At 40.4% G+C, this 17,066-nt stretch overlaps 1 protein-coding gene across 2 annotated transcripts in view; it reads left to right on the plus strand.

Annotated features, from left to right (window-relative positions):
* Positions 1-17,066, plus strand: part of adcy5 (adenylate cyclase 5) — a 77,688-nt gene that overhangs the window by 41,361 nt on the left and 19,261 nt on the right. For both annotated transcript variants that reach the window (XM_032566910.1, XM_032566911.1), the window contains exons 4-8: positions 9,188-9,299; positions 12,695-12,822; positions 13,006-13,164; positions 13,285-13,426; positions 16,399-16,521. In XM_032566910.1, coding sequence (XP_032422801.1) covers positions 9,188-9,299; positions 12,695-12,822; positions 13,006-13,164; positions 13,285-13,426; positions 16,399-16,521 — 664 coding nt within the window. The remainder of the gene's footprint in view (positions 1-9,187; positions 9,300-12,694; positions 12,823-13,005; positions 13,165-13,284; positions 13,427-16,398; positions 16,522-17,066) is intronic.

The raw sequence follows: 17,066 nt of genomic DNA on the forward strand, positions 1-17,066 counted from the left end.
AAGGTTGGCTGAATACATTTAAAAAAAAAAAAAAATCAAATGCAGAAACACCAAAGATAAAAACATGTATCATTGTCCTTTCACCCAAAAATTGAGAAGGACTCTAAGTGATGTGAATACCTTTAAGGGCTCCGAATCTGGATATTCTAATATCCTTTTTTTGTTTCATTAAGAGAAAAACTGCAAGAACGTGAATGTGAATGATCTTGGAAGCTGAAAAAAAAAAAACCCTGAAGAATTAGGTGTAAATCCGCTAAACAAATTTTAGCCCCACTTGGACAACAGCTGCTGTGCGACTTGCTGAGAGCACGAAGCGCGTTAACAGCGTCCACCGACCTGGGCCGAGTTCTGCCACCGGTCACAAATGTGCCGTCCGGTAACGAGGCGTGACCGGGACTTGTTGGGAAGCAGTTTTTTTTTTTTGGTTAATTGAGGCTCCGCTGGGCGGCAGGAGAACAACAGGAAGAGGGGTCGACGGCTCCCACCGCCACGACTAAAGAGCAAGAGGGCAAACGGAGGGAGGCAGAGGGTGCCGCTCGGCGTCCAAAGCCTGCCGCTGCAGCCGTACAAATGCATTACGCGTGTGTCTGTCCGCAGCTTTTAATTTAGGAATTCAGAGCGCCGCAACAACAGAGGTGGCAAATCGGTTAATGAACCATGGAAGGCATGTAATTACATCCTTTTGATCCGGCGCAGAGGCACAAATTGTCTCTGATGGCTGTGGCTACACATTTTTACCCACTCGGAGTGGGTCACTGTTACTTAACTCATTTCGTACCGCAGGGAATGAGTCATGAGGATGCTCAGGTAAACAAAACAAAACATGTGTGCAGGTTAAAATCGCATCAAGTATCGGCTTAATTTAACAAATGGCGTGCTGACAAATAGGAACAGGAGCGATGTAGTTAAAATGTATCATGACATTTATTCCCATAAAGACAAAAGTGGCAATAAAAAGCGTTTGAAAATTGATTGTGGTGTGTTGTTGCAATAGGTTGTTTGGCTTCTGACTGTATGTCATATATAGTAAAAGCCAATAGCTATAATAAAACGTTGCCTTAATAAAATAGGGCTACATCATTTCATTACGTAATGTATAGAGCTGGAAAGAAAATAATTGCATGTAATCATATTTTTAAAGACATCAATTTTCTTGTTTATACAAAATTAAAAATCCCACCAATACTGTTAGTTTTTGGGGCTTGTGCCCATCGTAAGCTTGAGTTTGTCATCGCCGTAAACAGTGGTGGACCCTTAACCACAGCTTAATTCACACTGTACCTTTAAAATCTAGCTAGCAGAGTGCAGTAGAACTGTTCACAAAAGTGAGGTGAAAAGTCTTCATTTGCCTTTGTTGGTAAATGTGACTGGCCATGGTCACAAACACGTCCACTTGAGCTACTTGCTGATTCTGAAAGTATGAATATTGTGAAAGTGGTTGTAGATGCCGTGTATACGAGCACACACACAATTTATTTTTCTTGAAGCTTCCCCCCTGTTGACAAATCAGAGTTTTTATTACTAATCGTTTTTTACCAGTAGCAATAAAATGTATGAGACCTGACAGATAGTTATGTCCAGTTGAACTGGTAGATCTGGTTCCCATTACAATGACTTTCTCCAAAACGTGGCCACGTTGCTCTAATCCAAACTTTGCTGGGGTTTTTTTTGCACCAGTTCATCCAATCCAGAAGTTGTTCGTGTTCTTGAATTTTACCCAATAATACTTCACAATCCTGAGGCGAAATTAGAATAGGTCATGACCTTCCTGAGGAACACAAATAAAAACATAGATCTCATGATGTCATGAGATCCATTTCAGAAATCAAGGTAATAACAAAACCAGACAGCAAAATCTGGATAGCTTGGACTTGTTGCAGAGGCACAAGATGTCCATCAGACACAAGTCCAACAATAAATGGACGTAAAGTTATGGCTGTTAATGTCCGCCGGTTTATCATCAAACTCCAGACCAGTGTCTGGAGTTTGATGATTTTTACCTTTTGCTTTTAAAAACTGTGGCATCCCTCTGGTAATTATCCCCTAAATCAATGCTCAGTGACTCACAGATTGAGGCCAAAATGGATGCTGATTTTTATTTACTTTGTTTTGGGATTATGCAAGATATGTCTTAGGAGGTGGTGTGTGTGTGTGTGCGTGTGCGCGTGTGGGGGCGTGCATGTCTGTGTGTAGTAAGGCTGCCGGGTTGCCCTTTAAATGTACGAGTGATATTCTCCAACAGAACGTTGTGATGGAAGCTGCTGTTGCTGGTATGTAGGCCAGCAGCTCTCCAAACCGCGTTACATAAATTAGAGGGATTCACCTTCACCTTTGTTCCCATTTTCTGGTGGAAGCGTGAACAAGACATGAGACCCGCAGCAACAACAACAATAAAAAAACCCCGTGGTTTCAGAGTGGACACACTCGTGGTTGGGTTTGCATCATCGCTTTTAGCTGGTACTCATAAGAGGAGAGCAGCGCGCTGATGTTTTGTAGCTATCTGTAGTTTTGCCATTGTAACTTTTAAGAGATTTTTAGTGTTGGATTGTAAAATACAAACAGACTGGTTAGTATCCGCTCTCAATTTATTAGTCCTCCTTTGGTTTTTACATGTTTTCATGAGACGTGGGTCTGACCTAAAGAACCAGACGGGCTAAAAGAATTTTGTTTCCATTGAGTTGGCTCAGGCGTCTGATCAGGATGCTTCCTGGGCACTAGAGAGCATCTGTAATGGTTCTGGTAACACCTTGAGATCCATTAGAAGGAGCTGGAGTCATTGGGAAGAGGAATGACTGTTTCCCTCTACACCTCTACAGTCCAATAGTAAATAAATTGAACAATTAAGATTTAGATTTTTTTATGTCATTTTGTCAGAATATATAGTTCAGATTGAACTCTGCCTCTGTATTTAGTCTGCTTTAATCAAACTCTAATGCCTCGGTGTAGAAAAAGTTTGGTTCCTTTTTGGGCGGTATGAATGCCCAATCGGACTCAAATTGGACCAAAAAAGCAAACTCTCGCCTGCCTACAAGCCTAGGTCTCTGTCCAACTGAAGTAAATTCATAAATACATACAGTACAGACCAAAAGTTTGGACACACCTTTTAATTCAATGAGTTTCCTTTATTTTCATGACTATTGACATTGTAGATTCACACTGAAGGCATCAAAACTATGAATAACACATGTGGAAATATGCACTAAACAAAAAAGTGTAAAACAACTGAAAATAGCCCTTATATTCTAGTTTCTTCAAAGTAGCAACCTTTTGCTGTGATTACTGCTTTGCACACACTCTGCATTTTCTTGATGAGCTTCAAGAGGTAGTCACCTGAAATGGTTTTCACTTCATAGGTGTGCCCTGTCAGGTTAATAAGTGGGATTTCTTGCCTTATAAATAGTCATGAAAATAAAGAAAACCCATTGAATTAGAAGGTGTGTCCAAACTTTTGGTCTGTACTGTATGTGGATGCAAGAAGACTGGAGACCACTCCAAAAGCAGGAAGCAAACTGCAGTGCATTATGGGTAAATACAACATAAAACGATCATGTGTCTAATGTTGCCAGGAGAAATGACTCGTGATCTTTTCCCAAAAACAAAAGACAAATCCTACAACCGCTAAAATCTGATGCCACTCTGCTTCTGCTTACATTTTGTGAGGAAGAAAGTTGTTTTCATGTTGTGCCCTTCAGGAGTTCTTGGAGCAGCGCCACCACAGGTCAAGCGGGTGAACAGGTTTTTCAATTAGTTCGGATCGTTTGATATAGTGCAGTGTGAAAGCGAACCGGCTGAAAATGGAACCAGTGTTGAAATTTTGGTCCCCCAAATCAAACCGAGCTTACCAGACTTATCAGGTGTGAAAACACCCTACCTACATCATCTAGTTCTTCATGCAAGTAGATGGTGGTTAAGGTGTTAACCACAACCAAATTTGATGAACTGGATGAAGTCATGTTTGGGCAACAAGGGGCATCAGCCCTGTCGGTGTAAATAGTAGAATTATTTCTCCTGCAGTGTTACAAACTTCTTTTTAAAATAAGGCAAAGAGACCTGTGAGGCGATAAAAGTGGCATATTCCAAAAAGACCAATCTTTAAAATAAATGTAAGTGTTGTTTATTAATTTTTTTTAAATTACGTATATGAAAGAGTGGCATAATTTGTTTGCTGAAGGAGAGCACAGCTATGAATGTCCATTCAAACTAATTTTCTGTATATTCTTCTTCTTGTCTCAAATCACTGGGGAAACTGCTTTTGTCCCAAAATGACTGCCAGCTCGTCACATCTTACCGATGCGTGTGAACGTTTTCCTCATGGACGCTCTGTGTGGCCTCTCGGCTCACAGCCGCCACCACAGCGGCTCTCACTTCAAGACCTAGATCCTAGAGTTAATGTTGCAGACTGACCAATCATTCATCACCAAGGTAACAATTAAATGGGACTTAGTGACCCTGGCAGCCTTTGTCATTCCCTCCCCGTATCACCGCTGACCTTATTTCAGGCTTCGAAGTGAGGACTCTTGAGGACCAGCTTCTGTATGCTGGTTTGGATAAATTATAAAAAGAAAATCTGTACATTAGTCTTCTACAGCACCATAAATTATTATAGTTAATATTATACTAATAATTGTAAAAGGCAAGATAGTAACATAAGGAGAAAAAATATTCTTTGATTATTTTCCTAAGCTGTCCCAATGGCTGAACTTTAATAAGATATTTATTTTCTTCCTTGCTTTTGGTTTATTTATTTATTGCAAGGCGTCTGCTCGGTGACGCAAACTCTACTTGAAAACAAGATGCATGTCGAAGTACAAGCCATATCTAATTTGAACTTAATCACATAAACTATAAGTTTAATCAGATTCTGCAGAAGGAATTTCAATGTTATTTATGTTAGCTAAATTATGGAATTAGTTTTATTGTTTGGACTATGAATGTTGCACATTAGAAGATTATATAAGCACCCTTCTGTCAAAATTTAATCGATGGAGTGATTGATGAGTGATTAATGACCGTAACTAATTGCTTTTAATTTCCGGTCACATGATCACCCCAGGATGTCTCATGACATCAGCATGCTTAACGCGTGTGACACTATATTTCTGGTCATTTCAATTCAACCAATAGAAACAGAGACAGGCTCCGAGTTTTAAGAGTAATACAATTAAAGTATGAAAAAAACCAATAAGTGGTAAATAATCAAGAATAATATATAGTATATACTATAGCTAGAGAAGTTCAGATTTGGAATGTTGTAATTAACTCCGGTTTTGCTCACCAAGCCGTTCGTGTTTGTGTGTCCAGACAGAACACTGGACAGGGAGAGGGGTGACCTTAGAACATGTCCCTCAGGATGTCTCATGATCTCTGGCTAGCACGCTTGACACGTGTGACACTCTATATTTCCAATCATTTCAATTGGGTCTCTATCGGGGGCCGATTGGTATGATGTAAACGCCAGCACAGGATTCATTGTCATGACCTCTGGGAGGAAGCGCCGATGGCAGTGATGCTCACCAGGCCATTTGTGTGTGTGTGTGTGCATGTGTGTGTGGGTGTGCAGGTGTGTGTGTGTGTGCATGGGTGTGTGTGTGTGTGTGTGTGTGTGGGGGGGGGGGGGGGGGGGCTGTGTACTCACATGTGACCACTTGTGAGCAAATTAAAGTACAGCACAATTAGAGCACGAAAAACAATAAGTGATCATCAGTATCAAGATTAATACATAGATTGTCACCTTTCCTAGATAAGTTTAGAATCTTGTATTTATCAAAGGTTTTGCTCACCAAGCCTTTCGTGTGTGTATAGGTGCGTGTGTGTATGTGTCTGGGGCATAAGAGTGGACGGGGGCTGACCCAATTGAAATGATTGGAAATATAGAGTGTCACACGTGTCAAGCGTGCTAGCCAGAGATCATGAGACATCCTGAGGGACATGTTCTAAGGTCACCCCTCTCCCTGTCCAGTGTTCTGTCTGGACACACAAACACGAACGGCTTGGTGAGCAAAACCGGAGTTAATTACAACATTCCAAATCTGAACTTCTCTAGCTATAGTATATACTATATATTATTCTTGATTATTTACCACTTATTGGTTTTTTTCATACTTTAATTGTATTACTCTTAAAACTCGGAGCCTGTCTCTGTTTCTATTGGTTGAATTGAAATGACCAGAAATATAGTGTCACACGCGTTAAGCATGCTGATGTCATGAGACATCCTGGGGTGATCATGTGACCGGAAATTAAAAGCAATTAGTTACGGTCATTAATCACTCATCAATCACTCCATCGATTAAATTTTGACAGAAGGGTGCTTATATAATCTTCTCACATTGCCAGGCAGCTATTTAACATTTGCACTGTGGAGATATTTGAGTTTATTTAAATACGTCCAAGAATAAATTTTAGAAAAACATCATAATCTAGCTAGAATATCTGTGTTTCAAGTTAGAGTTTATTTAAATTGTTCTTGATAGAGCCATGAAGACCTTAGAGGGAAAAAAAAACCCATCATGCCTCCTGTCTTTGACTTCAGCGCATCACATGATTTGCCCCTAGGAGAAAACCGTTACAGCCAGAGAATAAATGTGCTTATTGAGACAGGGAGAGCCGAGCGGAGGATGTGGCTTTTTGTAATGCGGCCCTTGCAGAACATCTTCTTGAGAGTTTACATGAGGCCAACCTGCCAGTCCTTCCCAGCCGTTCCAGCCTCTCGCCTGTCAGCAGGGCCATGACATCATCATCAGTCCTGCTGCTGAGCAGGAGATACAGGGGAAATAATGAAAACGTCTCGAACGGTGAAAAGCATTAGCCAGTCCGTCACAGGGCTGTTCATTTAGTTTGTAAAAGAAGAAGAAAAGAAAAAAATAGATGATTAGTTTAATAGTCGGAAATGGCTTTAGATGGATGTCATTTATATGTGGGATTTCGTCACAGTTTTTTGAATGTGCTTGAATTCACTACAGGATTCCATTAATCATAAAGAATAAAACCTAAAATTTTGCAAAAAATTTTTGCAAGAGTCTTTGTTTGGAGTCCAAATTGTCTTTTTAGTCTTTCAATTCAGTTCCATGTTTCAATGACTTGTTTCTAGAAATGTCCTAAATTGTGTCGTTTTCTTCACATTTTTTCTTATTGTCTTCTCATTTAAATTTCACATTGAAAACTGGATCAACCCATATTTGATATTTTTCTCCACATTTCATCATTTGACTTCTCTCGTCTCTTCTTGCTGTTGAAATGTGATAACCACGTAGTAGCGGATAATTAGGTGGAAGGGAGACGATACATTGCTTTCAAAGAGCTTTGCAAATAGAAATGAACATTTTTGATTTAAAACAAATACTCAGGACACTGTTTCAGTTGAGTTGGAAAATATATAAAAAACAATTTATAAAATGTATTGATACTTACGTATATAGTTATTTATTGAAATACTTATACTTAGTTGCAATAACATATTATTTTTGTATTCCTTTAATTGTATTAAACTATTATAATGTACTGAGTTCTGCTCCAGGACAAGGGATTTTACAGACACCATCCATCAACTACATAGGTTAAAATAAAATTTAAAAAAGAGAATTTCTGCAAACACCATGAAAACACACATTATTGTGCTGACATCGCCCAGGTAAGTTTTGTCATTTGAAGAAATTATATGTTGTGTATATTTCATTCAGATTCTCTGCTTTTCTGAGCATTTACATCCCGCTCCTCCTGAGTCAACACTTTGTTAAACTACATTTTTGTCCAAAAGTCTTTTGAGTTGTTTTTCTACCACATTTGTAAATCTAGAGACTTTTTTCAGTCTGTCTCAATAACTCCTTCCAGAATCGTTCTGCTGTATTTAACTCCATTCATCTTTCAGTTCCCATCGTCTTACCTGCATGTGCAAAATAAAAGCAGGCCTGGCTACATGTCAGCACGACGTTGCCGCCCACCATGTTCGGAAATGGAAATAGGACGTTCAGGGTGACGCACAGGGTCAGGTCTTTTATTTGTTTCATCTTAAGCCCGACCTGTCTGGTGTATTTTTTTTTTTTATGCATTTTGGTTGATTTGCTTCATAGAACAACAGAATTTATACTGAGATTAAATTAAACTCAATACTCAATTGACTAATTGGTTGAAATTTGAAAAAAAAAAGCAAAAAACGTTGACAACCGTGTGTCATTTTCACTCTGCTTAACAATTATCGACAACTCTGTGTTGATCCGTCTCATAGAAACCATTGAAGTTTGTAGCTGTGGTGTGTGGAAGCATGCAGCTTTAAAGACAACCACAGGGGCGTGCTGTGGTGGCGGAGGGGTTAGCGCGACCCACATTCAGAGGCAACATGGCCTCAACGCGGCCGTCGCGGGTTCGACTCCCGGACCCGACGATGTTTACCGCATGTCTTCCTCCTTCCCCCTTTCCTGTCAGCCTACTTTGAAAAAAAGGGACACTAGAGCCCACAAAAAAGACCCCTTGCGGGGCGATTAAAAAAAAAAAAGTAAAGACACCCACGGCAGTGTGTAAAATATTTTAATATTCTTTCATAAAGGCTCACTCGGTAACATCTGTGTGGCGTGAAACTACTCTCGGACCGTCATCAACACTTGCTTATCTGCATCGGAGCGGCGGCCTGTCACGTTGCTCCAGGCGAGCTTCACACCCAGCAGACGGAGGCAGACGACTGCTCACTCTCACCTTTGCCCCTCTGGGCAACTTGGAGTTGCAGAGTACCATATGTGGTCACAAAACTGCGTAGCTACTGAAACTCGGCGACTCGACAGAGTTGCACAATTTTCATTAGAAAGATTCAGCATGAACAGCGTTCTTTTGTCACTTCACAGTAATCTCATTCCCTCACGTTATGTCTCCTCTCACTAACTATGTTGATTCAATTCCCACGTTGAAAGCCAGAGGGGTCGTCTTGTTGTTATAGCAACACCCATATACCTCTTTATGTCAAACACAAACAAAAACGCGCACCAAAATTTTTATGGTTGATCTTCGCAATAATTCTGAAAATCGGAAACCCCATCAGGCTAGCCCTTACTTAGGTTTTGCCGTCACATTAAGCTTTTCAACAACACCAAAACATAGGAAGTGAAAAGTGAGAGGAGGAAACACCATTAGGTGAGACGTGAACAAGGCTGACGAGAGAACGTCGGGTTATGCCTCTCTTGTTTTTGTGTTTCTGCAGCATCCTGTTTGCTGACATCGAGGGCTTCACCAGTCTGGCGTCACAGTGCACGGCACAGGAGTTGGTGATGACGCTCAATGAGCTTTTCGCCCGCTTTGACAAGTTGGCAGCGGTAAGCGTACGACCCATGCAAGCATGTATAATTTTCAAGGATTGCAATGATTCTTGGGATCGCGTGCTTTTATTTATTTATGTATTTTCCTTATGTAGACTTTGAGAACTTTTGTTTTAGACGTGTTGAGTGCGAGGTTAGTGGTTGCTAGGGAGCCTTACAGACATACAGGAAGACTAGAAATGTGCAGAGAAATAAGGCCATGTTGCATGTTCCCCACTTGTTTTGTGACTAGTCAGTCACAAACACGGAAACCCAATTTATAGTGGCCTGAACGTCAATAGTTTGTTCTTTTCTACTTTGTTTTATTACATTTTGTATGATTTATTTTTTGCTGAGCAGGTAAAAAAAAAATCAGAATAGATTTATTTTACAATATTTAATTCGAATAAAATGTGGCGCCTGACTAGTTTCAACTTGGCGATTGGTCTTCACTTTTAAAAACAAAAATTTTTGAAACTGTTGTTTTTGAAAAACAGTTCAAAAGCAACAAACTACCTTTTTTAGGGCCGGTAAGTCTTGCCTGGTTCAGTTCCACATCCAGTTGGTAATCTGCCTGTATGGTTATGCTCTGAATGGTTTGTGTAAAAAAAATAAATAAAATAAAAATCTCTGCCTTTTGGGATGGAGCTTGAAGTCTCGACATCGTCTGTGGATGGAAGCTGTTTCCTGGCGAATAATTCAGATGTTTTTTCTTGCTTGGGTAACCTTTTACCAGGAGTTGGTTAATCTGACACCAGTTATCTCATCATTTTGGGAAACCAGTCTCACAGCTGCAGTGTCGTCAGCAAGCTGCATAAAGAAGTTGAAATCTGAGGCGGCTTCGCCGTCATAGGGGTCAAAAGTCAATGCTAGAGGGCCGAGTACACAGCCCTGCGGTCATCCGGTGTTGAGGCTGAGAGGGGTCCAGGTGTGGTGACCGACCAGAACCACATGTGGTTTTAATGGATAGAAGCTTCAGACCAGAGACCAGTCCAGCTTCCAGTTCTCAAAGCTTAGAAATGAAAAGAAAAGAAAAAAACCCCAAAGTGTTTAAGTGTGGTTCAGGTGTTGCTTAGGCAACCAGCCAAGACTGACTTTCAATGTTGTTGTTTAGGGATAAGTCAGATGGGGAAAACAAAGTCCAGCTTTTAATTTATTTCCTTTGGCTAAATAAGAACAATCAGCAGTAAAAGTCAAATTTATTTGTACTTTTTTTTTATAAGACCAGAAATCAGAACTTTAAAAACTTTATTATTTGAACACTGATTTGTTTTTCACGCTAAAGTATTGAAGTTCCAGTAATTCTTCTAATTTGAATAGGAATTTATTGATCTTGCAAAGCTTCCCAGAGACATGAAACATTTTTAAAATGACGACAAGAGGACCACATTTCTGACACAATGTATCATCCGTCAGTTTGGACGGCAAAGACTTGTTTTGCAAGGATATTAAGTCAAATTAAACTATTAAAGATTGTAGATAGAAGTAGTTGGAGTAAATTTAAAAAACAAAAACTTTTGTAGATTGAAGTGACTGCCACTTTAGATTGTGACACAGCAGCATAAAGCAGTGGTGTTCAAACTAAAAATATTTTTCATGTTCAATCTCTTGTTGGAGATGCTGTATTTTCTTATATAAATAGCAACTTAATATTATCTTCACTTCCATTGCTGAAGCTTCCCAGTTATTAATATTTGCACCACAACCTTGCGAATACTGATATATTTATCATTTATCCAGCGTCATCGTGTGTTGAGCTGATCCTCGGTTTCTGTCATTTGTTTATGAAAGGTGAAACGATCGGCTGCTGATCAATATTTAGGAACTGAACAGGCTTAATGCTGTCGTAAACCAGAAATGTTGCATCTGACACTTTTATCTCCATGCCAGATGTACCTTCTGTCTCTATGTGCACAAGCACACACACACACACGCACGCGCCTACCCACCCCCACACACACCCACACACACACACACACACACATGCCCACCCCTCCCATTCCTTACACAGTGGCTCCTTTTGTATTTTGGTCCGTGTGCTAAAAGGATACTCAGGTGGCTATCATGAGACATTATAGTCTCCCAAACCCTTGGGATGCGCACGCCCACACACACACACACGCACACACTCGCACGCCCACACACACGTACCCCCCCCCCCCCCCACACCCACATGCCCTTTCACACACACACACACACACCCACCCCCACACACACACGCACACACGCACCCACACACACACACACAGGCATATTTGATGTTGGCTCACACATCAACTCCCAGCATGATATCTAGGCTGCCCATGGTTCTCTATTGTTCTCAATGGACTGCATTTGACATTTTTGAATCCTGCTTTTTGTCACCTACCATCTGTTTGCTAAACTCCTGAGCTCTAGTGGTTGGCATGACAATCCAAGAATGCAGCTAATTAGTCTTAGATGTTGAGTCTTCATAACGAGTGAGCAAGACAACAAATGTCTCAGTTTCTGCCAGAGGAGGGACAGACACATTTCCACCCAGTACTGGTGAGAAAGGTGCAATACAATGAAATACCGTATTTTCTGGACTATAAGTCCCACCTTTTTTTTACAGTTTTGGCTGGTCCTGCGTTTTATGGTCCGTCAGACAGACTCAACACATCACTGAGGTGCAAAGCTTAAACTCTTGCCTTGGAATTTTGCCTCAAATATTACATTTCGAATAGTGATATCGGTATTGCATGCCATGGTGCTGTTGTAATTATTTTTGTGCTATTTTGTGCAGCTCTGATGCAGTTTTACTTCTGCTAGTGAATGAGATTCTGCACCACAGGCAGACAAAGAAGAACACATTCCTACCCAACAAAGCCTCCGCCGTTGTTTCTGCTAGCTAGTAGCAACGATTGTGAGCCATCTGTAAGAGCTGCTCAAGCAGTTCAGACCGCGGTGCAGTTATTTTACATTTTGTTGTTTTTGAAAAAAAGATTTATACCCAAAGCATCACAGTAAACCTAAATCTTCACCCAAAATACAGTATCACAAAAGTGAATTTTGAATGGGGCCTATAAGTGTTTCTTGAGGAACCCCAACTATGGACGTTACTGCAATGAAGAATATAAACCTATGCAACCCCCACAAAAAAATACATTTGTCTCAAGATTTGCTCAAAGGCAGATGTATGATTTCTTCTTTATTCTTTTATTATTTTCACATGATATAATGTAGCTCATACGCTGTGCTTTATTGCTTTTATGCTGGAATATTGGGAAAAAAAGGCCTTGAATTGAACACTGGATCACACAGGATTTTGTGACAACCTTTGTACAATATTTAAAGCAAAATGGAGAGAACTTCCTTAACTTTTCACATAAGTTTGCTTCTCGGTTAATAACGTAGTGTACACTTCCTTTCTTGCTCCTTGTGCTGTGCGGCAGGAGAACCACTGTCTGCGGATCAAGATCCTGGGCGACTGCTACTACTGCGTGTCTGGGCTGCCAGAGGCCAGAGCCGATCACGCCCACTGCTGTGTGGAGATGGGGCTGGACATGATCGAGGCCATCTCGTAAGTCTGGGAACGGCGTTAATATAGCAGTTCTGGAAGCTGGGCACACTAAAAAAAAAAAGTCTGGCAAACACGACTCACTGGTAAACCTCACCAGCAGCATTCACTGAGAGTACAGCTGGTACATTTAGACACGCTAACTGTGTAGATTGTCACTTTCTTGTTTGCTTGTTTCTTCTGCAGGCTGGTGCGGGAGGTGACCGGGGTGAACGTGAACATGCGAGTCGGCATCCACAGCGGCCGGGTGCACTGCGGGGTGCTGGGACTCAGGAAGTGGCAGTTCGACGTCTGGTCCAACGACGTCACGCTCGCAAATCAGATGGAAGCGGGAGGCCAGGCCGGGTTCGTCCAATAAGCTCCCTCCTCCATTTTCGCTTCCCAAACGTTCCTCCTGATAAATGTTAGCTGCGTAAGATTTACGTAACAGCCAGAGCATTTAGAAAAGGAACGCTTTCATTTCAGGCGCATACACATCACGAAGGCCACCCTGAACTACCTGAACGGGGACTACGACGTGGAACCGGGAGCAGGAGGAGAGAGAAACGCCTACTTGAAGAGGAGCAACATAGAAACCTACCTCATTGTGGGCTGCAGTCAGAAAAGGGTACGGCTTTCGTCGCCGAAGGAGGCAATGAAAGAGAACTGAAATCATTTTTGTCTCATTTAAAGTTGAAAAGTTGATTTTTTTTTTTTTTTACAGTAAAATGCCAGAAAGAAAAATGGCAGAATCATAATTTTAGCAAAATGAAACTCTTTTTCATTTTGGTTCATATCAAAAATCTGAATGTTCTTAAAGGGCCGGTTACGCCAGAATGAACTGATAAAACAAATTAAAATGTTAAAATATCAATAGATAGTTGTCTCTCCAGGATTTTCTTATTGTTTTAGTGTTTTTTTAATCAAAATGATGCCTTTATGATGCCTATTTAGAAATGTTTGTTAGGAATTTTTATATTTGCGCTAATGTATGATGTTAAATGTGACGTTTTATTACTCGCTGTATCAATTACTGACTATAACTTGACATCTAGTCAGGCTGAGGCAGCAGTCACTGAAACTCAATGTTTTTGAGCAATTTTGAGAAAATTTGCTGTAAAATCAGACAAAAAAAATACGGAGATTTGTTGAGATTTGAACTTTGCAGATTTGTGAAAAACTGGCAAGACTTATTGATGTAATTTGGAGTCTGGAGGGCCTTGAGTTTGACACGAGTAATATAGCAACAGGTGACATTTCAGATGAAAAATATCAAAATAAAAACATCCAACCTAAGTTTGCCTACTAAAGCTTAGTTCGTAATACAGTGGTAGCTCTGTACATTGGTAAAAAAAAAAAAAACTGCTTTTACCAACTTCACAAATTATTTTGCAGATCAATACCATTTTGCTTTTTGTCACTCTCTGTTTGTTGTACATACACCTGATGGTGAATAATAAATAAATATATATATACAGTATATATAAGACAAATAAATTCTGGTAAAAGTAACCGAGGGGGGAAAAGTATTTTCAAATAGTTCATTTAAATTCATGCATTTTCAACATTTCTTACATGTGTGAAAATCTAAATTTTTCCTAAAAATGACGGTCTTATGGTGATTTTCCAAAGATAGAAAACAAGCAGTTGTTTCGCAAACTACCTCTCTACAGCCTGTAGTTTTTCAACTACAAGTGTTGAACTTACTTATAGAAATGGTAAAACGAGGTGGTGGCAGCATCATGGTTTCTTTTTGTTTAGCGGGGATGTGGAAGCTGAATAGAGGCAGTTTAAAGAGATGAACACAGAGCGATTGGGAATAGTGTCTTTATTCAGGCAAACAGACTTTTATGATGTTGTTTGAATCCAACTCAAAACTAAAGAAAGATAGGAACAAAATTTTGCAATTATTTCTAATATTTAATTCTTGCTTCCCATTTATGGATTCCGGTTTTGATTCTGCTTCACAAATATTCATATAAAACTCCAGCGAAACACTGTGACGTTTGTGTTGATGTGAAAAGCTGCTACTTTAAAGTGCTTATTGGACAGACGTCTCTTTGATAGCAAACAAGTTCCAAGTTAATTTGCTCCCAATATTGTCTGTAAGCTGAGTTTGTGCTCCACACCAGCAGGACCGAGTTCATCGCCGCCTCCCTGCTTCAGCCTCCTGTTTGTTTATGACTTGATATTTTTGGTCAGCCTCCCCCGGCCGTATCACAAGCTGCGGCTATAGTTAGCAAGTCATGTGAAGTGATATTTTATTCTCATTCTGCTGCCTGTGGTTCACGACACAGGGAACTTTTTGAAGTCTAGCTTTTTTTTCAAATTTTTATTTTATTCTTTTAGTTTTTACAGCTCAAAGCTGTTCAGTTCTGATATCAAATGAGATAAAGAGAGCTGCCTAGGAAATTGCCTGGAACTGTTTAAAGCTGTTTTTTTTAGTATTTTAAAAGGAATCTTAATTCTGCAATCATAATACGTGAAAATAAAACGTTTCTTTTTGGCTTAGAACAAGTTATTTGTAAGTGGAATGTCCCAATATTTTTTATTAAGCTCAGAAGTAAAGGATTTGTACGATCACCACCACATTTCCTCCACATGGTGCAAATTGTGAATTTCAGCCGTTTTTTTAGTTTTATATTTAATGCCAATAAAATGTAATCAGACCTAACAATATGCCAAATGTGACGCTAGCTTGGTTAAGGGAAAGCAAAGATCTAAGAATATAAATGTCTCAATGGCAAACGGCTTCTCTACTGAGAAGAACAGATTCTGTATTGAAAATATGACGACATGCAGTAAAGACAATAAGCAAAAATCAACATTAAACGTTGTAAACGGAATCGATGCAGAAGCTCGTGAAATGAACCACTGAGCCGAATCGTCGTAATCTGTCTGAGGCCAAGTTGTTACTCGAAGGCGACGTTCCTTTAAGGCAGCGGTGTCAAACTCATTTTGGTTTTGGGCCAAATCAGGATCATGAAAGCTCTTAAAGGGCCGGTTGTGCCAGAATGTTTTGATAAAACCTGATCACAAACTGTTAAAATGTCAATGAATTTGTAAAATTGAAAAATATTATTGAACATCTTTTCGGTCCCTCCAGGATTTCGTGATTCTTTTTGTGATTTTATACAATAAAACAATAATAAGTGTTTGTGGTACTAATTTAGGAAGATTTATGATATTTGCACTTATTAATAACGGTAAATGCGACTTTTTATTACTCTCGGTATAGATACCGGACTATAATCTGAGTTAAGGCTGAGGCAGCTGTTTAGTACAAGTAAATACATTTTTGACAATTTTGGAAAATAATCTGCAATAAACTCCCAATTATTAGCGCAAAAACTGCAGAGATTTGCGTGAATTTCCACGATAATTCTCAAGAAACTGGATGGACTGATATAACTTGGCAGTAAACAGATAAAAACTGCACTGATTTGATTGATAACATAATATTTAAGCACACTTGGTATTTAGTCTAGAAATTGGAGGGCCACATATAAAGTTATGGCCCTCGAGTTCGACACGTGCTTCAAAGTTTTATGGCATTCATTCGTTTCGTGCGTTTAACCTCTGCGTCCTTTTGCTCCACAGAAAGAAGAAAAGGCGATGATTGCCAAAATGAGTCGACAGAGGACCAACTCCGTCACCCACAACAGCAGCCACTGGGCCGACCGTGCCTTCCACAACCACATCTCCAAGGAGATGAAGAGGATGGTGAGCAAAATCAACGCTGTTAGACTGTTTGGCTTGCCTGGTTGTGATAATTTACTCATTAGAGGGCCACAGCCAGGTGACTCTACTACCTACCAGCAACTCGTCTCAGGGCCTCATTTGGCGGTGAATCCAACGCGTCGTTAGCGGCCGTAATGCTTTGATCTCCGTTGCTGAGGCGCGGCGGGGACGGCCCTTCACGGCACACAGTGAGAGGCTCTCAGCGGCACTCAGGAAGAGGGACGGAGGGGAGACAGGGGAGGGAGGAACGTGCTGCGATGCAGGGATGTGAACTCACTGTGAGTCTCACTGAGGTTCGGGTTTTATTCATGCTCTGTAGGCCTGAGAGCGCGAGCATTTCTAGTACACAGCAAGTTCAGAGTCCATGATGTGAAGGACGGGCACAGGTAGCCTTACGCCCAGGGGCGGAGCCAAAAGGGGGGGGGGACCACTGGCCCCTGACATCTGATTGGCCCCCTCAAATGTCCCCCCTTATGACTGACATGTAACAACACCAGGTTTATTCCTATACAGTATTTTGAATCATT

Source organism: Xiphophorus hellerii, chromosome 7 (assembly GCF_003331165.1).
Source record: "Xiphophorus hellerii strain 12219 chromosome 7, Xiphophorus_hellerii-4.1, whole genome shotgun sequence".
Classification (NCBI taxonomy): Eukaryota; Metazoa; Chordata; class Actinopteri; order Cyprinodontiformes; family Poeciliidae; genus Xiphophorus; species Xiphophorus hellerii.